General features: G+C 44.0%; 1 protein-coding gene across 8 annotated transcripts in view; it reads left to right on the top strand.

The window, feature by feature from the left end:
- LOC129833063 (axin-1-like) overlaps positions 1 to 26945 on the top strand; it is a 43455-nt gene extending 16510 nt beyond the window's left edge. For 4 of the 8 annotated variants that reach the window (XM_055897321.1, XM_055897319.1, XM_055897322.1 and 1 more), the window contains exons 3-12: positions 3403 to 4383; positions 11532 to 11678; positions 12936 to 13032; positions 16861 to 16998; positions 20225 to 20781; positions 20924 to 21082; positions 21240 to 21491; positions 21927 to 22034; positions 23458 to 23607; positions 23860 to 26945. In XM_055897321.1, the coding sequence (XP_055753296.1) occupies positions 3482 to 4383; positions 11532 to 11678; positions 12936 to 13032; positions 16861 to 16998; positions 20225 to 20781; positions 20924 to 21082; positions 21240 to 21491; positions 21927 to 22034; positions 23458 to 23607; positions 23860 to 23980 (2631 nt within the window). In that variant the 5' untranslated portion in view covers positions 3403 to 3481 and the 3' untranslated portion in view covers positions 23981 to 26945. Of the gene's footprint in view, positions 1 to 108; positions 286 to 3402; positions 4384 to 11531; positions 11679 to 12935; positions 13033 to 16860; positions 16999 to 20224; positions 20782 to 20923; positions 21083 to 21239; positions 21492 to 21926; positions 22035 to 23457; positions 23608 to 23859 lie in introns of those variants that run through there. The other 4 variants (XM_055897324.1, XM_055897325.1, XM_055897318.1 and 1 more) reach the window with 4 other exon arrangements.
- The last annotated feature ends 818 nt before the right edge of the window (positions 26946 to 27763 follow it).

Raw genomic sequence — 27763 nt, 5'->3', positions numbered from 1 at the left:
TCATCCCTCTCCCTTCAGTTCAGCCCCCCCCCCCCCCCCCCCCCCGTTCAGGTCCCCCCCATTTCTTCTACACGCGGCAGTATGTATTTTGAACGCTCGTGGCGCTGTACGTCTTCTGAACCACCACACAGACAGGAGTGAGAGACAGCCATGGAGAGGTGGGGAACGGACTGTTTTCTTTGTTATTTTTAAACTCTTCCCATTCGCATCTATGACACGATTCACAGTGAGCTGTACAAGCAAAGATTCCCGATGCACTCGAAAACGGCAAGTAGGTTTTCACAGGTGAAGTACAGAGTACTTTTTTTCAGCTCATGGTTTGGGATTGCGGTAGCCAGAGATGATATGTGCCATCGCTTTGCTGTGTGTGTGTGTGTGTGTGTGTGTGCGTGCGCGCGCGCTAGTCAATTCCGAGATCGAGTGTTCTATCTCTGCTGCGTCTTTTATCGATTCTGAAAAATGGTGAGGTGTTGGTCGTGAACAACTCTAAACATTCATTACCTAAGATACTTCCATTTTAGTAGGCAAATAGTGTTGCAAAGTTGTGTACTAGTCGGTCGGCTGCGGAAGGGCCTGGCTGTGTGTACGGAGTTTGTTTCTGCCTCCCCTCCCCCATCCGTTTCTGCTGCTGTGCTGCTCATACTCAGAGGCCAAGACATGAATGCAATGAATGTGGGGATCACTTCAAAGCATTAGGGATGGTAGGGAATGGGTGTAGTAATACAGTTATAGTAGCGACAGATTACGCTCTTTGGAAATGTACGTGCATATTACGAAACTATTACGAAACTGAAGACCGCAACACAGTATTTGTGAATGTGCGCATGATAATACTTGCACGATCTACGTGTTCACAGTTCGAATCATATCACAGCCTGTTCTTGATAATGTGATCTTGCTATTTTGGTAAATGTGCTACTACGTAGGCTACATTGTGGTTTAATAGAATTCCAGCATCAATATTGTTACTTTTTTTTGTTCCGGTATAACGTCAGCTTCCTACATGTTTGTTACGTTGTTGCTGGAATGCTATGTTGCTAAGTTAATTGATTCCAACAGTGTTGTTTTGGTATTGTACACAGTGAAAGTTGAGAATGAAAAACGAATACCACAATGAATTCACACCTAAACTTATCCCCCTGAATTTTAAAATGAGCCGTTTAATTAAAGCGGTAAAGAGGGGAACTTAGATTTAGGGTTTGATATTGACATGACCAATTGCATATAATATTGATGATTGTACAAATCATTCTGAGCAGTTGGCTGAACTAATGCCTAGTGGTCAAAGCAGGTGTCATTAGTTAACGTCCACACCTACTGTGTCAATAAAGATCAAATTCTTATTTACAATGAGACCTCTCAGGTAGCAGGCGCAACACAGTAACACACAAATATGTTAAACAATATCATAGATACAACAGTCAAAAGTACACACAATGCCCAGTCAGCAAGATATTGAGTAATGTGCAGCATTTAATTAAGAGGTAGTGGGAAAACACATGCAGTTATCAGTTCAAATCTCAGACAGTTTGTTTTTAAAAGAACCAGTTGGCTCAAAATAGCATAGTTTTAGTGTTTTTTTTAAGCATGGTCCAATCTCTAGCAGCAGGTAATTGAAAAGCATTTTCAACCAAGATACTGAGTGTCTTGGGGATTGCCAGGTTTATGAAATTGCTGGATCTCAGGTTGTTGTTGGTGGTGTGGAGTCTTAGTAGCGAGCTGAACTGAAGGCGAGGAGGGATTTGTATATGAATGTGAGCCGGTGGGTTTTATGTCATACGTGTAGGGATGGCCAGTTAATGAATGACTATAAGTCACAGTGATGGGTTTGGAATGGGGCACTAGTGACAACTTATGGCAGTGTGGTAAAGTACATCCAGTTTATTGAGGGTGGATTTGGGGCCATATTGTAGATGGCATCACCATAATCCAGGATGGGAGTATTGTCATTTGGACCATGGTAGAGAAAGCCTATTCTGGACTTGACCTTTGCTTGAAGATTATTGATGTGCATTTGGAATGATAGTGTCAGATACCCAGGTATTTATCTGAGCTGACATTCTAGGTCAGTTGGTGTCTAGATAGATGAGGACATTCTAAAGATATTGAGATCCTTGAAATGTAACATTTAAAGAGAAGTACTACTCCCGCTACTAGAATTGAGCATATCACATTTTTGTGTAGATTCATCATCTCCGTCAATGTGAAAAGGAGAGATTTAAGGATAGTTAGTGTTTCATTGCACTGTGATGTGTAAAAGACCCTGTCTGTCCACTCCATAGTTCCCGGACAGCCACAGGGGAGGGCCACTTCCTCCAGGTCTCAGCAGGGACTGAAAATATTTGACTCAAAGTCATCCTCTGATATGATCAGTCGGAGTGCCTGCCTGGCTACATTCACCATACACAGCAGCCACGGTCACAGTCATGGCAGATTGGGCTCTGCCTGCACCCCACAGTTCCTCCTTTAACCTCCAGAATGCTCTGCCCTTGTCGCTCTATTTCATGCTCAGGGTCGGCTCCTGTAGTACACTGCTCAGATCTGTGTCTGTCATCAGTGGCCTCAAGTGGCGTTTTTGTTCTCTGTATCCTTTACATGACACATGTCAAACATGCAAGTTTATTTTCAATAGTGAAGAGGGGCCGATGAGCACATCTGTCTCTACTTACAGGGGAAAAAACAAAATAAGAAGTATTAAAGAATGGAAGGAAGAGAAACCCTACTACTCGGTGTCCGTGACCCTTTTCCGTTCAGTTATTTTCAGCCAACCATTCCAAGTCAGAAATACATTCAATAGGATTGTGATGAAGCACTTAGGCTATATCTGAAATAGTGTTCTTTATTTTCGCTACCTCTGTATTTTATAGAATAGATTTCATTCACACGAACATATAGCCTAGCCGCAGTTCAGAAACCCAACAATAAAAATATGTTCTAGAATCTTCTGATGTTAAGGTATTGCTGTAGGGAGTCATTAATGGAACGTGCTAATCTGTGTGAACACATGACACACAGATCACTTTTTTTTCCGTGAGCATCGATTTCTTCAATGCCCTTTGCTTTAGGGGATATTGAATTTTATTTCTTAGTAGTCAAAATATTTTTTCAACCTTTTAAATGGGTGCTATCGATGTGAGCAATGAAATAATTTATGGCATCTCTGTTTTGGCAGGATTTCTTTTTGAAATATTAGACTTGTGTGAATTCTAAGCTTAGACATAGATATGCAGTCTGCTTTTATTTTCTCCGTATTGAATTGATTTCCAATTTGTCTCAAACGTTTGTTCTTTTTTACTAAGTTGTCAAAATGAGATAATAAACGTCTGAGTCATTGCCTGTGAATACGTTTAAACGTGTGTTTTAAGCTTCCACTCATTGTATATTTTTGTATTTTTCTTACAGGAGAAATTCTTTCACCGTGGCATAAGTAGAGGGGTGGATCTGATAGTTCTGCACTGTGGGCTGTACTGGGACGGGGTGTATGGACGCTGTGAAGATGAGCGTGGGCGACAAGGTGGGGGGTTACCTGGTGGATCTGGGGGGCAGCTTCACTGAGGATGCCCCCAGACCCCCGGTCCCTGGGGAGGAAGGAGAGCTGGTGTCCAGCGATGGACGGCCCTACAGCCACGGCTTCTATTCCTTCAAGAGCGAGAGCCTCAAGAACGAGGCCTCCACGGCCACGCCCAGACGACCTGACCTGGACCTGGGCTATGAGCCGGAGGGCAGCGCCTCCCCCACGCCGCCCTACCTTAAGTGGGCAGAGTCCCTGCACTCCCTCCTGGACGACCAGGATGGTATCCACCTGTTCAGGACGTTCCTCAAGCAGGAGGAATGTGCCGACATGTTGGACTTCTGGTTCGCCTGCACTGGCTTCCGGAAGCTCGAGGCCAACGAGGGCCAGGGTGAGGAGAAGAAGCTGAAACTGGCGAAAGCCATTTATAAAAAGTACATCCTGGACAACAATGGAATAGTCTCGAGACAGATCAAACCGGCCACCAAGAGCTTCATCAAGGACTGTGTGATGAGGCTGCACATTGACCCGGCCATGTTTGACCAGGCTCAGACTGAGATTCAGACTATGATGGAGGAGAACACCTACCCGCTGTTCCTCAAGTCAGATATCTATTTGGAATACACCAGGACTGGGGGGGAGAGCCCTAAGCTCTACAGCGACCAGAGCTCTGTCTCTGGGGGTGGGAAGGTTTTACCAGGGTATTTGCCCACGCTGAACGAGGACGAGGAGTGGAGATGTGACCACGAGTTGGAGGAGCAGCAGGAGAATGATCCCACTCCCAGCAACCGGCTCACACAGAAGCTGCTTCAGGAGACAGCTTCCCAACGCGTCACCAGCACCAAGAGATTCCAGGACAGTCACGAGTACAGGTAAATCCTCTCCCGACATCCTCTCTCTCTCTCCAGTCTCTATATCTATCTAGCTTCTCTGTGCAAGTGCTGAATTAGAAATAAACTTGTCCCCCCCCCCTCTGTGCGAGTGCTGCCTGAAGTTGGAGATGAAAAGTGCCTCTGAGTTTAGCACAGCAGACAGCTTAAGATGAGAGGAATGCAGTGTAGGCAGAGGCCTTTAAGTACCTGTGATGGCGAAGCAGGGGTCGAAGGGAGAGCATTTGCTGGTTGTTAGAAGGTGGAGGCAGACGCTCTTTGTGTTCCCCACGCAGGTGTCCCGTGAATGGCAGGCTTTTCTACTGGAAGAAAGGTTCTCTCAGAGAAAAGCTCAACATGATTTCTCTTTTGACTGTGGAAAATGGAGAAGTCTGCTTTAACTGCAGCCGAAAGTCAAAGGAACTATTCCCTGTCTAAGGAAATGAACCTGGCACATGAAAAAGGAATCACTCCCCATATTTCTCTTCTGGATGACTAAAATAGGATTGTAAATGTACAGTCTTGTTTGTCTGTCTTCCATTCTTTAATCAATAGTAATATGATGCTTGTGTTATATTTGACAGAAACCTTTGTGTCACAGCCTTGTGTCATTTGATTTGCGCAGAATGGGATTGTGCGATGTGACTGACTACTTAAACCTCTAATCCTCGTCCTGTTGGAACAGAAACAGCGCATCTGGGCTTTTTAGCCCACTATGCAAAGGATTAGGCCTACAAATGTTCCTGCCAAAGTCTGTGAATTAAATATCAATCTTTTTTTTTAAAGACATTCACACATCTCTGAATTTGTTCCATATTTGTCACTAAGCAAAGCTGCTATCACCAGTTGTGAGAAGAATATGCGGAGGGATTTTGCGGATTTATTTAGCCTTGCTCTGAAATATGTAAGAACACAGCATTTTTACTTTTCAGATGTGCTTAAGGATACTGTATTCACTGTTGGCATTGTCTGGTGCAGAGATCGAAGATTGCATAATTCTATCCCTGGAAGTTGACCCACTTTTCAATCAAGAGTCTTAGACAAACCTTGACATATGCAGAAGATGCAGTAGCACTCTGTGCAGAGAATGTGTTGAAGAGTTGTGCTTGCAGGGCTGAAGGACTTGAAATCCGTCTTCAATTAGCCTGACTAAAAAAGTAACGTTTCCAAGTCTTTGTTTTAGTTTAGGACTAGTGTTGTGATTTTGGAAATAGGTCTCAGAAATAGCACTTTGTTTAGACTGTTGTCCGATGCTAAGGACTATTGTTTTGTCTGACTTTAGTCTATTTGGATGCTCCGAACTGTGTTTTTAGTATAGTTATAGTGTATAGGCCTATATGTTGCCTTTTCTCATTTCCAGCTGGCCTATAAATGTGACAAAATGAAAGACTAGGATATTTTAAAACCACAAACACTCCCCACTCCACCCTACTTCTGATTGTGTATTCTATGGCCCCTGGATATGATTTGCTTTAATTAGTGAGAGCAGTGCATTTTTGAGGTTGTTTTCAAATGACTATTTCATTAGGTCTAGTATTTGGCGGAAATTACAAAAAGATTACCCTCCATTTTTAAATAGCCTTTTAGCATCACCCTTCGGGTTTTTGTGCAACTAAATTTTGCACCAGTCAGATGTCTCTTAATGTGTGAAGACCAGAATCCAGGGACTTAAAAGGGAGCAGCTCTGTAGTGAAGATGAATATGGAGAAATGCATTTTTTTTCTCACAATTGTGTAGTAATGCACAACAAATGTTGCGGGATGTTTGTACGTTGTTCTCAGACAAGCAGGTGATAGCCTCAGCGAGTCACTGTTCTTGTAGAGACAAAGCTCTCTGAATATGTGTGCGTTCTATGATGAGCATGAATACACATTTTATATGAAACTGTTCATTCTGAAAGACTCATTTCAATCGGTCGGTCTTATTCAATTCACCCCGGACTAATTTTCCACCAGGAACATTTCTCCTCGTGCCCCTCCTCTCTCCAGGTCTCCCTCGGAAAGTAGTTTAGATGGTTTACCTCAATGACAATTTCTGGTTTGAACGGGTTAGATATATAGCCTCCATTTTTATATAACCCTATCATCTTCAGAGTAATTGTAGAAAGAATGTAATGAGTAACTAACCTGCTAGCAGGTCTGATTCCTTCACCTATAGTCAGAAGTTTACATATACCTTAGCCAAATATATTTAAACTCAGTTTTTCACAATTCCTGACATTTAATCCTAGTAAAAAAATCCTTGTCTTACGTTAGTTAGGATCACCACTTTATTTTAAGAATGTGAAATGTCAGAGTAATAGTAGAGTGATTTATTTCAGCTTTTATTTCTTTCATCACATTCCCAGTGGGTCAGAAGTTTACATACACTCAATTAGTATTTGGTAGCATTGCCTTTTAAATGTTTTAACTTGGGTCAAACGTTTCGGGTAGTCTTCCACAAGCTTCCCACAATAAGTTTGGTGAATTTTGTCCCATTCCTCCTGACAGAGCTGGTCAGGTTTAGCACTGAGCACTGAGTCAGGTTTGTAGGCCTCCTTGCTCGCACATGCTTTTTCAGTTCTACCTACAAATGTTCTATAGGACTGAGGGCAGGGCTTTGTGATGGCCACTCCAATACCTTGACTTTGTTGTCCTTAAGCCATTTTGCCACAACTTTGGAAGTATGCTTGGGGTCATTGCCCATTTGGAAGACCCATTTGTGACCAAGCTTTAACTTCCTGACTTATGTCTTGAGATGTTGCTTCAATATATCCACATAATTTTCCTGTGCCATCTATTTTGTGAAGTGCACCAGTCCCTCTTGCAGCAAAGCACCCCCACAACATGATGCTTCCACCCCCGTGCTTCACGGTTGGGATGGTGTTCTTCGGCTTGCAAGCCACCCCCTTCTTCCTCCAAGCATGACAATGGTCATTATGGCCAAACAGTTCTATTTTTTCTGTGGATATAGATACTTTTGTACCTGTTTCCTCAAGCTTCTTCACAAGGTCCTTTGCTGTTGTGCTTGGATTGATTTGCACTTTTCGCACCAAAGTACGTTCATCTCTAGGAGACAGAACGAGTCTCCTTCCTGAGCGGTATGACGGTTGCGTGGTCCCATGGTGTTTATACTTGTGTACTATTGTTTGTACAGATGAACATGGTACCTTCAGGCGTTTGGAAATTGCTCCCAAGGATGAACCAGACTTGTGGAGGTCTACAATTTTTTTCTGATTTCTTTTGATTTTCTTATGATGTCAAGCAAGGAGGCACTGAGTTTGAAGGATTGCCTTGAAATACATCCACAGGTACACCTCCTATTTACTCAAATAATGTCAATTAGCCTATCAGAAGGTTCTAAAGCCATGACATAATTTTATGGAAATGTCCAAGCTGTTTAAAGGTACAGTCAATTTAGTGTATGTAAACTTCTGACACACTGGAATTGTGATCCAATGAATTATAAGTGAAATAATCTGTAAACAATTGTTGGAAAAATTACTTGTCATTCTCAAAGTAGATGTCCTAACCGACTTGCCAAAACCTATAGTTTGTGAACAAGAAATTTGTGGAGTGGTTGAAAAACGAGTTTTAATGACTCCAACCTAAGTGTATGTAAACTTCCGACTTCAACTGTATGTTGCTGTGTATGAGCAGGGCTTTGATAAACCAATCGGTGGTGATCCAGGGGTGGCTGCACTCCAATGTAAAGGGGAGTGACAAAGGACCAGTAATTATTCTCTAGGCCCAAAGAAATGCCCAAGTCGTTGGAACAACAAAAGGCCCTACATCTAATGCTTTGGCATTGAGCTTCTATCACTGTGCATCAGGAGGACAAGTTCATTGAGTTTTTCAGGACAAGGGTATTCAAAGATATGGATGATGTTTTGATGGGCTTTCTGAGAGGTATTGCCTCATGTTCATCGAAAGCCGCCTGGCCTTCTCGTCGGTCGTAAGAAACGTGATGAAATGTCATCCCTTTACAGCTGTGCACCCACACTGTCATAGCTAAACAGCAGAAAAAAATCAACCATGATGAAACCAGTGTTGGTTTGAAAGCATATCTCATCTCCGGCTCCATCTCTTTGCTCTCTCTCTCTCTCTCTGTGATTCTGTGAACATTGACATCATGGCTGCTGCTTCAATCATTAGAAGATTCTAGATCATGGGCATGAGTGCTGCCTGGGAATAATCATCAGAGGCTGCAGTAATCCGAGAGCTGCTTCCATCCGTGATCCATCCCTTTCCTCCTCTCAGGCTGAACCAGGCTGGGCTTAGAGGCTCATAAACAGATGCCTCACTACCAGTCAGTAGGATGGATGGCCATGATTCAGGTTCTGGTTGGAGGCTGCCATTTTCCATGTGGTGCCCTGAAGAGAGAACAGCCAGGTTGTTGAATTTGAAGCTCTGGTTTCTAGGAGGCAGCAGGGGAAGCAGGCTTCCAGGTCAAGGGGAAACCCTGGTATAAAGGAGACTTCCTGCTTGGCGCTCGCTCCCCTGCCGTGCACACTCCTTTAAAACACTGTGGCCTCCTGCAGCTGCCCCTTTCAGTTGCATTTCCTCTCGTAACGCTCCTTCCTTTAAATGAATCCCACTCATTTGAAACCTTGGCCATATAGCGTTGTCGCTATCCACGACCACGTTGCACCTCAGCCACAAAATGTACACTTCTATGCATTGACGGCTCGTATTGGTTGGACTTGTTTTTGTTTGATAAATGTAGCATGAGGGATGCCGTCATGGCGTGGGTTTTGTTCCTCAAAGCAGTTTTAGAGCATCCGGAGCAAATAAGTGTTCTCCTCAGAGCCTCTGTTTTGAGAAGTGTATCGATTTTTACTACTCAACTTTTATTTTTCATATTGAGTCATTTTTGACTTCAAAGGAGACTCACTTTTATTGCAAAATTGCTGACTATTCCAAATGAAGTACTTATCTGAGCTCTTTCCCTTGTTGTCTTAGTTGTTCACGTTATGACATTTCATGTTTTTGTTAGATTTGGCTTGTAAGCTAAAAGCAAATGTCATGCATGTTCTCCATGGGTAATTCAGTAGACTTCCCTTGAAGGACAGATGATGTAATGGCTTACTGCTCACAGTGCTTATGGACTGAAAATGCAAAAAGGCCATAAGCATCATTTAATGACTAGAGTGCTTTAGTATTCAACTGTAATCTCTTTTCCAGTGATAAAAGCTGATAGGACTTATGGTTGATGGACAGGACAGGGCTCTCTGTTCAGAAAGCATGACTGTACACCTGTTCTTTACGAAGATTAGACCTGTATTTATGTCCATGTTATGTTGAATAGGAAGTGAGGTATGTTTCTGTGTGGGGGTTTTTCTCGGGGGAAATTTGCCTCCGGGATTGTTGAGGAATAGTCTCTTACTTTTATAGTTGGACACCACCTTGATATGATCCTGTCTGAATGTGACAGCAGTACCACTAACCTCGGTCCTGTCATTTTATAGCCAATAACCACGTTTCCATCCATACATTTTGTGTGAGTAAAGTCATACAGTATAAAAAATAAAATAAATAACAGCTGTGATGGAAACAGGAAGTTTCAGTACAATTTTATAAACGCTGACGGATAAGTTGTTTGTTTGACATGGTGGGATCTTTTTGTTTCGGTAAAATGTTATTATGCGAGAAATGGTGGTGGAAATGCCTTTATGCGCAAATATGTAATAGCCATCATATCGAAGTAAACTTGGAGTCACTTGATGACATGGTGTGTGGTCCTCCCACTACGACTCAGGAAACCATGCACTTTACTAGGCTACAGATGAAATAAGTTATGGTGAACTTCACAGGGTGGTGAAAGGGCACGGTGATCATGATGCTCCTTTCCAATAAATGTTGAGGGTCTTATTCTGGTGACATGATGATCGATGCTTGACTGCCGTTTGACAAAATAAAAAAATATTCTCTGTGATATCATCATGTAGACTAACCTTCCGCAGAGCCTACGCGATCTGTGTCCGTGAGCTGTTGGCTAAAGCACACGTATCAAAACCAGACCAGTCACATTTTGCTATTTAACACAAAACTTTTTTGTGGCAAAACTGTCGGTAGAGTTGAAATGTGATGGAAACACGTTAAACATTCACATTTTATTCGGTAAGCCGAGAAAGGACATTTTTGTGTGCACTACGTCATCATGCACTGATTCTTATCCGTGACATTTCAGTTCGGTGGAAACACCACTGGTGTGAAAATGCGCATGTTTACTTTGTGGATTGAGGAATATTCGCATGGAAATCTAGTTTATATCGTCATTTTATTCGATAGATTGGCAGTCTCGTTATGACACAATAAATGATATCTTCTGTCACGACTGACATTGCTTTTCATAGAGAACCAATTGTAATTTGTCGTTTCTAGACATATTCGAATCTCATCCCTTTACTTACATAATGTAGAACTAAAAGACATTCTTCAACCACTCTCCGTTCTTCTCTTAATCCAAGCTGATTTACCACTTCGCAATAGATTTTCTTTTTCTTTGTTTGGCTAGAGTATGGGCTGACTGATAAGCAGTCAGAAGTAGCCTGGGTTTGGTTTGGTCTCTGGTAAGACTGAGAGCTTCAGAGTTCCCAGCGAGGGAGCACACAATGAACACTTTAGGGATCTTCTTCAGTTTAAAGATGAAGAGAACAGAGGCCTACCCAGATCTATAATTCACGTGAAGGGAGAAGTTCGAGGAGTGTGTTGAGGGAGGTTGAGTCAATGATGGAGGCCGTGGTGATGCGATGCCTCCAATCAGAATTAAATCAGCATCTCTACTGTACCTACCCTTAGAAACCCTCTGAAGGATATTCATTATGACAATGTGGGTGGTTTTGTGTGAAAGGCATGTATTACTACAGAGATACTACAGTAGTCTTATTTGGAAATGTTTCTTTGTTTTATATCTAAATGACATTTACATTGTCACTCAGTTCTTATCGGCTCTTATCCAGAATAACTAACAACGTCCTTCCCTTTTAATGCTATGATAATACAGTGCAATAATCTTTGTCAAATGTACTTACATGTGTCTCATGCGAACCTGAATCTATTGTTTAATGGTGCTAATACACTCTGACATCATTGGTTGTGTTATGTCATGTGCTATGTATTGTTAATGACTTTGCCTTAATGCTATCTCTCTGAATGTTGCGTTTCTTCCAGACGTGTGCCGTGGCGGGAGCCTGTCAACCCGTACTACGTCAACACGGGCTACGCCATGGCCCCTGCCACCAGCGCCAACGACAGCGAGCAGCAGAGCATGTCCAGTGCCAGCGACGTCGACACACTCTCCCTGACAGACAGCAGTGTGTACGTATTCGCACAGCCTCCGCATCACCTCCCATTCACACACACACAATCGGTCAAACTGTAATAGTACATACCACAAGTAAGGGCAGAATGTCTCGAGAATGAAGGTTAACTTCCCTGTTCCTTGCTATTCAGCACGAGGACCTTCACAAACAATTTCATGACATGTGTGGGTGTAGAAAACAATAGTGAGAGTGTGTTATTTTCAATTTCACCCATGCCCAGTATATCTGAGCTCTATCTGGGTCGTATTCATTAGGGCACACAGTAGCAAAACGTTTTGCCACAGAAAACAGAAACACGTTTCTCATTGAACAAGTCCCTCTTTTTGAGAATGTTTTCTTCGTTTGGTGCCGAATGAATAGGGCCCTAGTCTGACTGTAGCGCCTCCTGCTGCACGCAGACTGGTGCCATGGTGCCATTTCCCCCTGTCTGTCTGTCTGTCTCACTGGGAGCAGCAACACATCTCTCTCTGCTCCTCTCCTCAGAGAACAGCCATCTGTTCATTACCCACACGAATGATCGCTGCTAAATGTCATTACTTATGCTAATTATAGAGCTATAAACTGGGAGGTACGACAGGGCCAAAGTATGTCATTTGAAGGCATTGACCTGTTGCCCTTTAAATCAAGTTTCCCGGAATTGTGAGGAAATGGGGGAGAATTGACGGTTAAAGGTTGAGTAGATTATGACAGGCTCTCATAATTGTGGAAAGGAGTCGGTACACAAAGAATACAAATAAAATGTTATAGCCTACGTCTTATATGACATACCCACATTGCTTGACAACGGTTTGTTTCAAGATGGGTAAATGTATAAGCAGCGCCTTCGGAGGATCCCATGTTGGACACAAGCTGTTATTTAGTGCAGCGATCCTCTTTCTTCCGCCTTAGCGGGAAGCAGACTGTTTCCCTTTCGAGTAGATCGAGCTAGGATGTGTTGGCAGAGGGAAGCCAGAGAAGACAGGAACGGTGCTGTAACTTCAGAGATGGCACGGGGGAACGCATGTTCACGAAACATCAAAGGCTGCTCAGCAGGACAAAAACATGTGTCTGAAGCAGGTTAGATTGGAGGCCATTATCTGCTGTTTGCTCCACAGCTCCTGGCACAGGCGAAGCAAACCCAGCAGGACCACTGAGACGTGGGATAAAACAGTTCTTGGTGTTGGTGTCAGCGACCACACCAGCTTCAAAGTAACCTATGAGTTTTCCAGTTTTGAATATGTTTGTAAAATTGTCCTTTTTGTTTTTGTTCCAGAGATGGGGTTCCACCATACAAATATCGCAAACAGCATCGACGAGAGATGCACGAAAGTGCCAAAGCAAATGGGCGTGTGCCACTACCTCATATTCCTGTAAGTTAACCTCGGTTTGGCTGCACACACACACCCCTACACAAACAAGTACGCACACATACCTGCAAGAACCCCACTCGCTCATCAAAGACTGCTGACATGGCTGTAACCTGGTATTCTAGAAACATCAGTCTTTCTCAAATGTTCCCATCTCTCCACCTTCCTGCGTTGGTAAGATGCCTGACTGCATCTCTCTCTGGGCCTGTGTAGGGTGTGTGAATAGCTCATAGTGAGGCTTGTGCTTTCTAAACTGTGCCTGGTGCACTCCCCAGCCCTCAGCTGTCTGTCTGAGTTGAAGCCCATCAGACAGCAGTGTTTCTCCTCTGTGGCAGTCCCGCCTCCCTGCATGCCTCTGCAGCTCCCTACAGGAGAACTCTCATCCTAATTGGGCCTCGGGGTCAAGAGTTTAACAAGACTCTCTCCCTCACATTAGGATGCATGTATGTTTTTGTGTAGAATATATCTTTTTTCATCGCCTTCTGTTTTTCGGGACACAGAATACAAAATAATAAAGAAACAAACTATGCATAGCAGAATAATGGAAACGCTGGCTGTTTTTGTCTAATGGATTAGTCCCTGACACATACTGGATTGGTAATGGAGAGACGTACTGTGCATTTGGAAAGTATTCAGACCCCTTAATTTTTTCCCACATTTTGTTACGTTACAGGGCATATTCTAAAATAGAATAAATAAAAAATCATCAATCTCATCAATCCTCATCAATCATCAAAAAATCATCAAGCCTCATCAATCTCCATAATAATTACATATTTGCAAATGTATTAAAAATCAAAAACAGAAATACTTTTATTTACATAACTATTCAGACCCTTTGCTATGGGACTTGAAATTGAGCTCAGGTGCATCCTGTTTCCATTGATCATCTTTGAGATGATTCTACTTGATTGGAGTCCACCTGTGGTAAATTCAATTGATTTGACATGATTTGGAAAGGCACACACCTGTCTATAAGGTCCCACAGTTGAAAGTGCATGTCAGAGGTCGAAGGAATTGTCCATAAAGCTCCGAGACAGGATGTGTCAAGGTACAGATCTGGGGAAGGGTACCAAAAAATGTTGGCAGCATTGAAGGTCCCCAAGAACACAGTGGATTCCATCATTCTTAAATGGAAGACATTTGGAACCACCAAGACTCTTCCGAGAGCTGGCGACCTGGCCAAACTGAGCAATTGGGGGAGAAGGGACTTGGTCAGGGAGGTGACCAAGAACCCGATGGCCACTGACAGAGCTCCAGAGTTCCTCTGGAGATGGGAGAACCTTCCAGAAGGACAACCATCCCTGCAGCACTCCACTAATCAGGCCTTATGGTAGAGTGGCCAGACGGAAGCCACTCCTCAGTAAAAGGCATATGACGGCCTCCTTGGAGTTTGCCAAAAGGCACCTAAAGGACACTCAGACCATGATAAACAAGATTCTCTGGACTGATAAAACCAAGATTGAACTTTTTGGCCTGAATGCCAAGCGTCACATCTGGAGGAAACCTGGCACCATCCTTACTGTGAAGCATGGTGGTGAAAGCATCATGCTGTGGGGATGTTTTTCAGCGGCAGGGACTGGGAGACTAGTCAGGATTGAGGCAAAGATGAACGGAACAAAGTACAGAGAGATCTTTGATGAAAACCTGCTCCAGAGTGCTCAGGACCTCAGACTTGGGCGAATGTTCACCTTACAACAGGACAACGACCCTAAGCACACAGCCAAGACAACGCCGGAGTGGCTTTGGGACAAGTCTTTGAATGTCCTTGAGTTGCCCAGCCAGAGCCCGGACTTGAACCCGATCGAACATCACTGGAGAGACCTGAAAATAGTTGTGCAGCGACGCTCCCCATCCAACCTGACAGAGCTTGAGAGGATCTGCAGAGAGAATGGGAGAAACTCAACAAATACATGTACGCCAAGCTTGTAGCGTCATACCCAAGAAGACTCGAGGCTGTAATCACTGCCAAAGGTGCTTCAACAAAGTACTGAGTAAAGGGTCTGAATACTTATGTAACTGTGATATTTCTGGGGGGTTTCTTCCATTTAAAAAAATACTAATCTCAAAATCTGTTTTTGCTTTGTCATTATGGGGTATTGTGAGTAGATTGATGAGAAAAATGTAATACATTTTATAACAACCCTGTAACGTAACAAAATGTGGAAAAAGTCAAGGGGTCTGAATACTTTCTGAATGCACTGCATACACTGAGTGTACAAAACATTAGAAACACCTACTCTTTCCGTGACAGAGAATGACCAGGTGAATCCAGGTAAAAGCGATCAACCCTTGTTGATGTCATTGTTAAACCCACTTCAATCAGTGTAGATGAAGGTGACTATAGGTTATTTGGATTGTGTATGTGTGCCATTTCAGAGGGTGACTGGGCAAGACAAAATATTTAATTGCCTTTGAACAGGGTACGGTAGTAGGGGCCAGGTCCACCGGTTTGTGTCAAGAACTGCAACCCTGCTGGATTTTTCACGCTCAACAGTTTCCTCTGTGTATCAAGAATGGTCCTCCACCTAAAGGACATCCAGCCAACTTGACATAACTGTGGGAAGCATTGGGGTCAACATGGTCCAGCACCCCTGTGGAACTCTTTGACACCTTGTAGTCCATGCCCTGATGAATTGAGGCTGTTCTGAGGGCAAAAGGGGGTGCAACTCAATATTAGGACGGTGTTCCTAATGTTTTGTATGCTCTGTGTACAATCATCACTAATAGAGGGTAATAGCCACAGTAGTGAAATAATTTCTACAGCCAGGTCTTCTAATGGCTATAAAGCTACTCTGGTCTGTTTGTGTGTAAAGCTTTGTCTGTGTTGGGTAAAATGAATATGAATCCAACTGAAACCAAATTCAAAGAGAAAATAGCAGTCAGAGCTGGAGAAATCTCCGGCTTTGTAATCAGCATGTGGACATATCCTGTGTGCTTGGGTGGGGCCCTGAGTAAAACGTCCCTCTACAATATTTAGGCTGTACCCAGAATGTACTTTAATCTCTCTTTGCTAGATTACTACAACAATGCACCTTACAGGCTTGAGTTGTGTTGGGAATACCAGCTACGAGCTGCATATTCCCAGCATCTCCCTTTGATAAAAATGTACTTCACTCTGCTGCCTGTAATTAAACATGCAATGATAGGGATTATTTTGAATGGACAATCGCCTTTTAGAGATGAAGTCTGGTCTGTGGTGTACCCGTGGGTTCTCACAGTGTTTTTCCAGACGTGGCCTGTAGCTCAGACGCTGTTAACCTTTATTTAACTAGGCAAGTGGGCCATGGTGTCACGCTGCAACGGGTCGATCTGGAAATTGATTTCGCTGTTTTCTTTTTTAATGGCTATTATAAAGTCACTGACCAACAAAGTTGTTTATGGCTGATATTTGACTAACTATCTTGTGCATTTTCTTTAACTTTGGAAGTACCCTATGTTGAGATGAATGCCTGCGGCTTACAGCATACATTATGCAGAGCAGCCTATATCAGACTATTCAAAGCCTTAAACCATGTCAAATCAGACCTTGTAGGTACTACATTAGCTACTAAGCAGTAGTCTTCTTGACTTTGGTTTGAGGTTATTGTTTTGGCACGTTCATTTCCATTACAGGTCTCCTGTTAGCTTTTCCCTGATAAACTGTAGACTTGTTTGATAAGTCTTTCCTACTTATGTACCATTTTCTCCCTTCTGTTCTATCAACCGAAGTGAACAGCATAGGGACCACAGGTTTTACCTTTTTGAGGAGAAAATGGCAACAATGTTATCAGCGAATGACTACCGGTACAATTTGAAATGAACTGGAAATTGTGTGTTTCCCTCTGTTAGCGCACAAACCGGATACCAAAGGACATTCACGTGGAGCCGGAGAAGTTTGCGGCGGATCTGATCAGCCGGCTGGAGGGAGTGCAGAGGGAGAGGGAGGCCCAGGAGAAACTGGAGGAGCGGCTGAAGAGAGTCCGATTGGTACGTTGTTGTCCACAGAAATACCACTATGCTGTCGGTGTGATCCCTCTCCCTGGTGGGGCGCTGTACTACTCTATATGCCCCCATCATCCTCTTAACAACCTCTTACCATGTTCTCTATAGCTGGTCGCTGTTTGTCTGGCTGTCTATCAGAAGGTACACTGTAATATCTCAGTTGTTTTGAAAGGACTGGGTTGATTCATTTCAGAGGAAACAGACATTATACCATTATGAATCATTTATAGAAGTGTAGCTCTGGCCTATCAGGGATCCATCCCGCTGTATCCTGGATCCCTTTGTCTCTGGCATCAGATGGAACACCTGTAGACAGCCTGAGCCACTTGTGAGCCTGGCGCACTGTAATGACTTTGTTTGAAGTCAGTTGGAGCGTGAAGAAATGTCTGCGCTCACCGCAAATGGAATCTCTTTCGGTACACAGAGCCAGGTCTTAAGTCTCAAGGCAGATATTTTATGTCGTTTGGCCCCTCTGTAAGATCATGGAACAGTAGGTTTCTCTTTATTAAGAGCTGGTGGCAGACAGGAGTGACATAGCGACTCTATTAACTGATATTCTTACCTAAATCAAAGATAAGCTAGTTCCCCCCCCAAAGTCCTCCTCTGCTCTCTAACCTGGTTTTCATCCACAGACTTACACCCTGATCTCACTGAATGTGGCCTCAATCCAATGTTGATTGATGGAGAGGTCACATCCGGTCTCGGCATACTCCCTCAGTAGTGTCTGAAGGGAATGGGTCAGTATAGCAGGATAGCCTGTGGCATTATGGTGCTGTTGACTGATGAAATAATTTGTCGTCTTCATCTCTCCTCTAAATAATACAGAACCTTTAGGATCAATGCATTGCTGCCACTGAGAGATAAATAACTTAATAGGCGTTTTTCGCTTTACTTTTCAACGCTCTGAATATTGGCCCACCTAATGTATAATTTACATGTTCAATAGCAGCAGTACGTTCCACTTCCCTGAGGTGAGAGTGAGTGAGAGAGACTCAGTACATCACATTCATTAGTAGATGCCTTTTTAGCAGGATGGGCTCAGCAGGTCTGGATCTGGCCTCATTTTGGCACAAACAGGGCAACTGAGAGTGCAGAGCAATGGCCTGCACAGCTGCTCTGAGCCAGAGACCGAGAGCCAGGCCAATATCTGCACGCGCCAGTCAGACCTTCATCAAAAAGTCCTTAGCTCCCACCCAGGATTCCTCTACCTGGAGTGAGCATCAAAGCCTCCACCACATAAATTGCCCACTGTTATTTGCCAATGATTCCCATGTTGAAATGCCATCAAAGGTGTGTGGGAAGGGTGAGGCGGTGAGAAGCCAATGGGGGCTGATGTGTTTTAGTTAGGGGAGTGGAAGACCGAGTCCACACATCCTTAGCAATTCAGTTAGTTGCAGAGACGGAGACAGACCTGGTGAAATAAGGGCACAATGGTATGCACAGCTGCTACATGTGATACAGTTAGTTACTATGGCTGTACATGTCATACAGTTAGTTACTATGGCTGTACGTGTCATACAGTTAGTTACTATGGCTGTACGTCTCATACAGTTAGTTACTATGGCTGTACGTCTCATACAGTTAGTTACTATGGCTGTACGTCTCATACAGTTAGTTACTATGGCTGTACGTCTCATACAGTTAGTTACTATGGCTGTACGTCTCATACAGTTAGTTACTATGGCTGTACGTCTCATACAGTTAGTTACTATGGCTGTACGTGTCATACAGTTAGTTACTATGGCTGTACGTCTCATACAGTTAGTTACTATGGCTGTACGTCTCATACAGTTAGTTACTATGGCTGTACGTCTCATACAGTTAGTTACTATGGCTGTACGTCTCATACAGTTAGTTACTATGGCTGTACGTCTCATACAGTTAGTTACTATGGCTGTACGTCTCATACAGTTAGTTACTATGGCTGTACGTGCCATACGGTTAGTTGCTATGGCTGTACGTGCCATACGGTTAGTTACTATGACTGTACGTGCCATACGGTTAGTTACTATGACTGTACGTGCCATACGGTTAGTTACTATGGCTGTATGTGCCATACGGTTAGTTACTATGGCTGTACGTGCCATACGGTTAGTTGCTATGGCTGTACGTGCCATACGGTTAGTTGCTATGGCTGTACGTCTCATACGGTTAGTTGCTATGGCTGTACGTGCCATACGGTTAGTTGCTATGGCTGTACGTGCCATACGGTTAGTTGCTATGGCTGTACGTGCCATACGGTTAGTTGCTATGGCTGTACGTGCCATACGGTTAGTTACTATGGCTGTACGTGCCATACGGTTAGTTACTATGACTGTACGTGCCATACGGTTAGTTACTATGGCTGTACGTGCCATACGGTTAGTTGCTATGGCTGTACGTGCCATACGGTTAGTTGCTATGGCTGTACGTGCCATACGGTTAGTTGCTATGGCTGTACGTGCCATGCGGTTAGTTGCTATGGCTGTACGTGCCATACGGTTAGTTGCTATGGCTGTACGTGCCATACGGTTAGTTGCTATGGCTGTACGTGCCATACGGTTAGTTGCTATGGCTGTACGTGCCATACGGTTAGTTGCTATGGCTGTACGTGCCATACGGTTAGTTGCTATGGCTGTACGTGGCATACAGTTAGTTACTATGGCTGTACGTCTCATACAGTTAGTTACTATGGCTGACTGCGCCTTTGTCTAGGAACTAGTACATAGCAATATTGTAGCTTGAAATGTATAGAGCTATTTAATTGTAGTAAAAATCAGGGGTCTATTGAGAGCTAAGATTATGCTGGCAGACATGATGTAGAGTGAAATAGCTTTGCACCACAGAGGAAGAACATTGCCTCTGCAGCAGAGCCGTGATAATGCCACTGCACGTGTTAACACATGGTCTCGTGGAAGTGTGCCATCTGCTGGTGTGACTGATTGGAACAAATTGCCTTTTGCCTTTTGAAATGACTTTAGCAGTTGTTCTTTCACAATGTGCTGAGTTGGGGCTCCATTTATTTTCTTGGTAAATGACCAGACTCTGAAGCTCATACATGTGGGTTGTAATTGAGATATGTCTCAATGTACAGCAGAAATTAATGTGTAGGATATATTTGTATATTATATACTGATGTGATCTCTGATATGCCAACTTGTAGTATTGCTGTTGAGTTGGATAGTAACCACCTTCAGTATATTTAATGATCATTTATTTTTCTTTCTGGAAGGAGGAAGAGGGTGAGGATGCAGACATCTCCACATCCACCTCGTTCTCCAGTCACAGACTGCCCCCTGGTGCCCAGCCACAGCACTACAACAACCCCCGCTACTCTGACATCGGCTACAACGGCCTGGCGCTGCGTCCTGACGCCCACGAGGAGAACCCCGAGAGCATCCTGGACGACCACGTCCAGCGAGTCATGAAGACCCCCGGCTGCCAGTCCCCGGGCACCGGCCGCCACTCTCCCAAGTCCCGCTCACCCGACGGCTTCCCTGCAGGTGGCAAGGTGCCCGGACCTGGGATGCCACTGCCCACAGGCCCGGGCAAACACCCAGCTCGGCTGGGGCCCAAGGGGGAAGCTGCCAGCCACCAATACCACCACAAACACGTGCACCACATCCACCACCCGGCCGGAGGGAAGCCCAAAGAGCAGGTGGAGGCTGACGCAGCCATGAGGGTCAATGGTAACTTCCACTGGGGGGTGGAGCAGCACAACTATGGGTCCAAGTCTCGCAACTATGCTGACGGCATGGGCCCCAGCCCGATGGATCCTATGGGCTACAGGTACACACAGAAACACACAGCCGCTTCATGTCGCTTTGAATTATGTTTTTAGTTCTTCCATGTCTCCAATGGTTTTTCAATTTTTTTTTTTTACACTTTTGCCTTTGACGTCATTGTCCTTTTTATCACGCAATTTCCGTAGTAGCAAAGGTAGCACGCTATCGAAGCGGCCGTTTAAGAAGGCTGAGGAGGTGCGGACCTTTGAGGTGCCCGTGCCTCCGGAGGACGTGGAGAGGAACCAGAAGATCCTCCAGTGGATGATGGAGGGAGAGGCGGTCCGGAACAAGAAGAGCCCCTACGGGTGAGTTCCGGCTTTATGGGTGACCCCTAGCTGTCTTTCCCACGTAGGGAATCGGTAACGTACAACCACAGTGATGCAAGTCAATTGAATTTACTCTGATCTGTATTATGGTGGTATGTGTACATTTGGGTCAAACAATGACAAGGATGTCTCCCAGGAGCACCACAGGGTCCAAGAAGACCCCATCGAGCCACGAGGTGTCGCGGCCCAGCTCTGTGGAGCGTCCCGGGGCAGTGCATCCTTGGGTCAGCGCCCAGCTGCGGAACAATGTGCAGCCCTCACACCCCTTCATCCAGGACCCCACCATGCCCCCCAACCCGGCCCCGAATCCCCTCACCCAGCTGGAGGAGGCTAGAAGGAGACTGGAGGAGGAGAAGAAGAAGACGGGGACCTTACAGACCAAACAGAGGTGAGTCTGCGTTACCTGGGGAGGAAGGGAGAAGTCTCTGTCACAGCCTGGTTCTTCATGTCATGTCTAGCCATCCGTTGTATTGTTGTAGTGATTGTGGCAGCCATGTGACTGAATCACCAAACTCATCCTTTTGATAATACAGGCAAAAAAGGAATAACGTTATCGAAAAGTAATGTTTGTGCTGAAACAGCAAATGTTGAGGTGAACTGAGGCATGACAGAGTCTCAGACTTCTAAAGAATGAAATATTCTTCCCTTTTTCTCCTTCACTTTTCTCACTGATCAAACCCCGTTTTGAGTAGCGTCGTGCACTGACCAACCTTGTTTTACATTTTCATTGCACATCTGTGCATGATCCCTGGTGTGTGTATCCTGGTTGGTGTGGCCCTGTGGCTGGTCCGCGTCTAACTCCCAGGGTTGTTGGGTCCTTCAGGTATGTGATGGACGTGATCCAGCGAGGGCGTGCTGCCGCCAGGCCCGCCCTGTTCCCACCGCTCAGCGTGGCGCCTGCCGTCTCTGACACGGAGCTCTCCGAGTCCGAGTACGTCCAGCCTGCATTACCCCAGTAGCCCTTAACACCCACCCCATTGGTCACAGCAGCACCCAAACCCCCATCCCATTAGTCACTGCAGCACCCCACCTCACCACCTCCTCCCATGTCTATCACCAGCAGCATCCAGACCCGACTGCTCTGTATCTGCACAGCCAAACAGAGGCCTGTCTGTATGACTAGACTCCATAGAGATTACTAGAGGCATATATGTTTGGTTACTGGCATTACTACTTGTTTCCCCATAATCTAGTAGTAGTTTCCTGTACAATAATATCTGTGTGTAGTTTAGTTTTTTGTGAATTATAAATTCATATTTGATCTGATTATTTTCTTATGTATGGGTGGGGATTGGAATAATCAGTCTCACCTTTTCAGCCATTTTAGTCAGACAGTATTCCATGGCTGCAGGGTGAGTGCTAAAACAGTGGATGATAGCGAGAATGATCATACCTCTAGCTTCACACTGGTGGGATGAGAGGGATTAGAATGATATTAAGTGGAGAGAGATGGGGAAGATAGAACTGGAGGACAGGGAGGGAGGTAGCAGGAGGCAGCAGCTAGGGAGAGGTGTACTGTAAGCTGCATGGGGCGAGAACGCAGAGCTTTGATGTTCTCTGTGTGAAGCTGCAGTTTGTTTGATGTCCCGTGGCTTCTTCCTCCGATGGACAGTTTAGTGATGTAGGGGGACAGGATAGCTGCAGTAAGGAGCAGATGAAAGCCTGGCTATCCTGGGCCTCTACCACCTCACCCCACACCATCAAACCCAACAACAGGCCCAGGGGCATGCAGTTGGAACACTACTTACTGTAGTAGCCTGCTCCCTGCTGGTAGCATTTGGGCAAAACGCCTCTTCATCACAATCCCATTTAAACATGTGAGCATTTCCTTGCGGGAACAACATTACCTCCAAGAACTCTGATTGATAAATGAATACTTTCCCTGGAAGAGGTCCTTAGGGCAATATTACCTGTACCGGGAGTGCTCAATTTGATAGCATTTTTGAGGAAATCAATGCTGTAAAGTCACACATTGTGGCTCATGAAGTATTCAAAACATGAAACTGATTCTTTGAATTTGTTTGTCAAACATATTTAGCATTTATTGGTTTTCTCCTTTTTGGCAGAACTCTGGAAATCAAACTAAGACCCCCCACTAGGGGTCCCCGGCCCCCTGGTTGATTATGCTTCGCCACCTAAACAGTCATTCACTGCATAGCAACTCTGGTGGCGCTCACAGCCAAAACATTTCTAAGTTGTAAAGTGGGAGTATGAGTGACTTGAAATCTTGTTTCCTTACATCAGATTCTGACGGAGAGGAAATTATACCTCTGGATGTCAGAATTTCAGGCAAACGATGAAAGGATGCCTCGACTTGACAAATTGAATGAACCCTCTTTCTTGTTTGTTTGCAGACATAAAGTGACGAAGAAGCCCGCGTGTGAGAACATTACGGTGGCCTACTACTTCTGTGGGGAGCCTATCCCGTACAGGACGTCGGTCAAAGGTCGCATGGTCATGCTGGGCCAGTTCAAAGAGCTGCTGACTAAGAAAGGAAGCTACAGGTGAGGTCACTACTCTACCTGGTGAGGCACAGGACACTAGATTTACAGGATGATGTTATGTGTCAGTTTAGTCCATTAAACTCTGCAGTCCTTGAAATTGAATATCACGTTTTTTTTTATGTTAACGTGGAAAACGATGAACCACATTCCAAAGTCAATTTTTTGTCTTATGTAAATTTGGTGCATAATAAATAAAGCTTTTTCAATGAACTTGAACTAACACCCAACTGTTCTCTATCCAACCGACTCTAGGTATTTTTTCAAGAAGGTAAGCAATGACTTTGGGGTGGTGTTCGAAGAGGTACGCGAAGATGATGCTATCCTGCCCATCTTTGAGGAGAAGATCATTGGGAAAGTGGAAAAGATTGATTGACATGGAACTGGAGAGGAAGGAGACGCTCACAAAGTCGGCCTGCGATGGCGCTATCGATGGATGAGCTGTTCACTTGAGAGAGGCGGAGAGAAAGTGTTTGATTAGAGGGAGGATTGGCAGGGGAGAAAAGGTACGGAGTAAGTCGCTACAGGAGGGAATGGATGAAAGTAGGAGAGAATGAGGAGAAGAGTGCATAGTGGTCACTGTGGTAGACCCTTGTGACTCCAAGGCTTTCGTATCTGCTCAGTGCCACTGCATTGTGCAGACAGAGTAGGAAAGCGTTGGACAACAAAACGAAACAAAAGCTGACATTCTCCCCTTCAGTGTCTTTCTGAGTGTAATGTAATGTAGCATTGTACAATTTGACTAGAAGAAAAATGCTATGAATCTGCTTACTAAAGCAGCATATTATTTTTGATATGACGTATCAGAAGGTATCCTTTCTAATGTAACCAAGCGTGTCATTTTTATATGTGTTGGTACCAGATGTGTACAGATTGTCTGTTTTAAAACATAACGATAAAGTTTTATATTATCTATTTAAATATTTTGAAAAAAAAGCGGTCGTTTTAATCCTTTTAAAGCAGCGGCGCGGTTCCAATTCCACGAGATCCAAGTGTTTTGACAGGGCTGTTTTTCAAGTATTGGAGGAACTATTATACAGCCCCATGTTCTACCAAGTGCTTTTTACAGGAACACTCAACCTTGCCGGTCTTCTAAAGTTAAGTGGCATTGAGTTGTCGTGCTGCACTGATCACTGTATTATGCATTAGTGTCAATGGCGCAAAATGAAAAAGGAATGCCTTCTTGAGGTTGCCCTTAACTGATTCTGCCTTCATGTTTTGTGTTTTTTCAATGAGAAAGGGACTCCCCGGCAGTAGCTCGATCTGTGTACAATGTACTGTACTCTGAGGTCTCATAACTTTCCCCATAGTGTACGTGTGTATGCACATTAAAAACATTATTATACCCATACCTGCAGACATCTGCCAACTTAAATTGATCCCCACTATGTTCAGTAACTTTCAGATTTTGCTACAGTTAGGTCTTAATTGTAGCAGATCAGGGCAGAAAATAACATCTTTGATCAGAGATAATCACAACCAGTTGTGTACATGCTACTGACAGTTCAAATCCAGATTCTATTTACAGTCTAGAGCTTTTGTAGGCATTTAAGACCAGAGTCCATAGTAGAAGTCTCCTGGAGGTTCATACACGGGTGTCTGTGTAGAGAAAGGGTCTGTGTGCGGAAGTTTGTCACAAAGTAACTACCGCGTTCAATAGAGCGTTGATCACCTAATGTGTGTTCACATGCATTCAGAAAGGCTCCTGACCCCATGCTTTCACTCTGGACAATGAAAGGACATAGTATATGTTTACCTAGTTAATATATCACAAATACAGCTGAATAATGACTTGTAGCCTTTCATAGCTCTATAGAGCTACATTTGGTGCCTGGCAGAAATTGTCTCTAGAAATAACTTTAGTATGAAATGATCTACTTTTTTGATAGGTCACAATACACCAAAGAGAACAGTAGAAGTTGATATATGTTTGTCATCCCCTTTTCTCTTCTTTATTTACCCTCATTCACATGGGTACTCTTTGATTATTCTCCAAATCCCTGTGTTGAAGTGGAATTCTCTTGTACGATGTTCTAGGGCAGGGCTCTCCAACCCTGTTCCTGGAGAGCTACCCTCCATGTAGATTTCTGCTCCAACCCTGTTCCTGGAGAGCTACCCTCCATGTAGGTTTCCGCTCCAACCCTGTTCCTGGAGAGCTACCCTCCATGTAGGTTTCCGCTCCAACCCTGTTCCTGGAGAGCTACCCTCCATGTAGATTTCTGCTCCAACCCTGTTCCTGGAGAGCTACCCTCCATGTAGGTTTCCGCTCCAACCCTGTTCCTGGAGAGCTACCCTCCATGTAGGTTTCCGCTCCAACCCTGTTCCTGGAGAGCTACCCTCCATGTAGGTTTCCGCTCCAACCCTGTTCCTGGAGAGCTACCCTCCATGTAGGTTTCCGCTCCAACCCTGTTCCTGGAGAGCTACCCTCCATGTAGGTTTCCGCTCCAACCCCAGCTGTAACTAACCTGATTCAGCTCATCAATCAGCTAATCACTACAATCGTTTGCGCTAGATTAGGGTTGGAGGGAGCCTGCAAGGACGGTAGCTGTCCAGGAACAAGGTTGGAGAGCTCTGTTCTAGGGCGTTGTGTCGGGGTCAGTGCAAGGTGGAATGTGCTAACCGTTGTGATTAGGATGGTAAGGACCTGTATTGCTGGGTGTTGTTCTGTATCAACACCACATATAAGAGGACGATCTCCTTTTCTGAGATGCTGTTTTTGTATTTATTTAGATGGATATTTTTAAAGAATCTGTATAAAGTTAACATACGTAGTGGACAACCCTCTATTGTTCCTGTTTAAAGATTTGAATAACCGTATTTTATGTTTTTATAACGAGAGGTATTTACTCCACGATCTTTGACAATATTGGTACTCAGCCATCATCTGTCACACTACAATGTAGAAATTGGCTCTCGGTTATAATTATTATTAGATGTTCACTGTCTGTATGTATTACCAATGGAGGGCAGTGATTCTTACTGTGAAAGCCCCAAAGTGAACTTCCCCCACTTATGGTCAATGTAATGTATATAACAACCATCACAGAGTGCCTTTTATTGCCATCCTCTCATGTCATCCGCTATGTCATTCTCAAGTATTACCAGGGCCTTGCTTTATATTTTTATTTAGCGTCTTACAAACAATGTTCTGTTGAGGTGTTTCCTATGTCACATCTCACTTTGGATAGAAAAGTTTTATGTAAATATGTAAAAATTGTACATGTCATCAACCAGCAATTCACTTAGGAGATATTCAATACCCTGGACCTGTTTCTGTGTGCTGAGTTGTGCGGTTATCATTTAAAGGTACTTGAACAATAAATACATGTAATAAACCTCAACTTCTGCATTACTTGTAGTCATTCAAATGTGTTAACTGTTTTACTGATTTTAAACTATAAACCAACAACACTTTATGAAATACTTAATATCCTATTAAACTATACTTTACTATAAGGTGTTACCCACAAAGTAGATTTGCAATAAATAAATAAAGAATCTGCAGTGTTTTACACAGCAGGCACAGCTTCAACTGAAGATGGCAGTCTTGATCGGCTGATATTGTGAGCATTGCTTGAAGTGGGCTGGTTCTCACCCGTACAGGTACCTGTGCCTCAAGTGTTCTACTGCTTGACTACTGGGAACCTCGTATAGAATATTGGCTCTAGAAGATGACACGTAAATCTGTACTGTAACCTATGGTAGTCCATGATCAGCAGAGTGAGAGAAACATTTCCTAGTGTGAGGAGTAGATTCTCAAACCTGGCTGAGAGGACAGCAGTTAGACACATCCTTTGATAATGGTTCTGGAGGTGAACTTTGGCGAGTGGGTGTTGTCTGAATAACGGTTCAGGTTTCCAGATTGAGGTGATTCATTGGAACATTGCTACAGAATCAAATCTTGAGAATCAGAATCAAACTCTTGATTGCCTCTTGTTGTGGATTGTATTAGAACAGCTTTGCTTTTTGTTCATGAGTTTGAATCAAGTTTGAAGTATTTCAAGTCTAACTACAAAGGAAGATGTTGCAGTTCACTCTTGTCAGTTAACAATCCTTAATAGTCTATTGACACCCAAAACTGATGAGTCAATCTAAGTAACATAATTTTAAAAATACCCATCAAAATCTGTAAAATTAAGCTAGAGGTAACAGTTTGCAT

Source organism: Salvelinus fontinalis, chromosome 34 (genome assembly GCF_029448725.1).
Source record: "Salvelinus fontinalis isolate EN_2023a chromosome 34, ASM2944872v1, whole genome shotgun sequence".
NCBI classification, from domain to species: domain Eukaryota; kingdom Metazoa; phylum Chordata; class Actinopteri; order Salmoniformes; family Salmonidae; genus Salvelinus; species Salvelinus fontinalis.
Note: the sequence above shows the minus strand (reverse complement) of the source record. Positions and strands in the feature narration are given on the sequence as shown.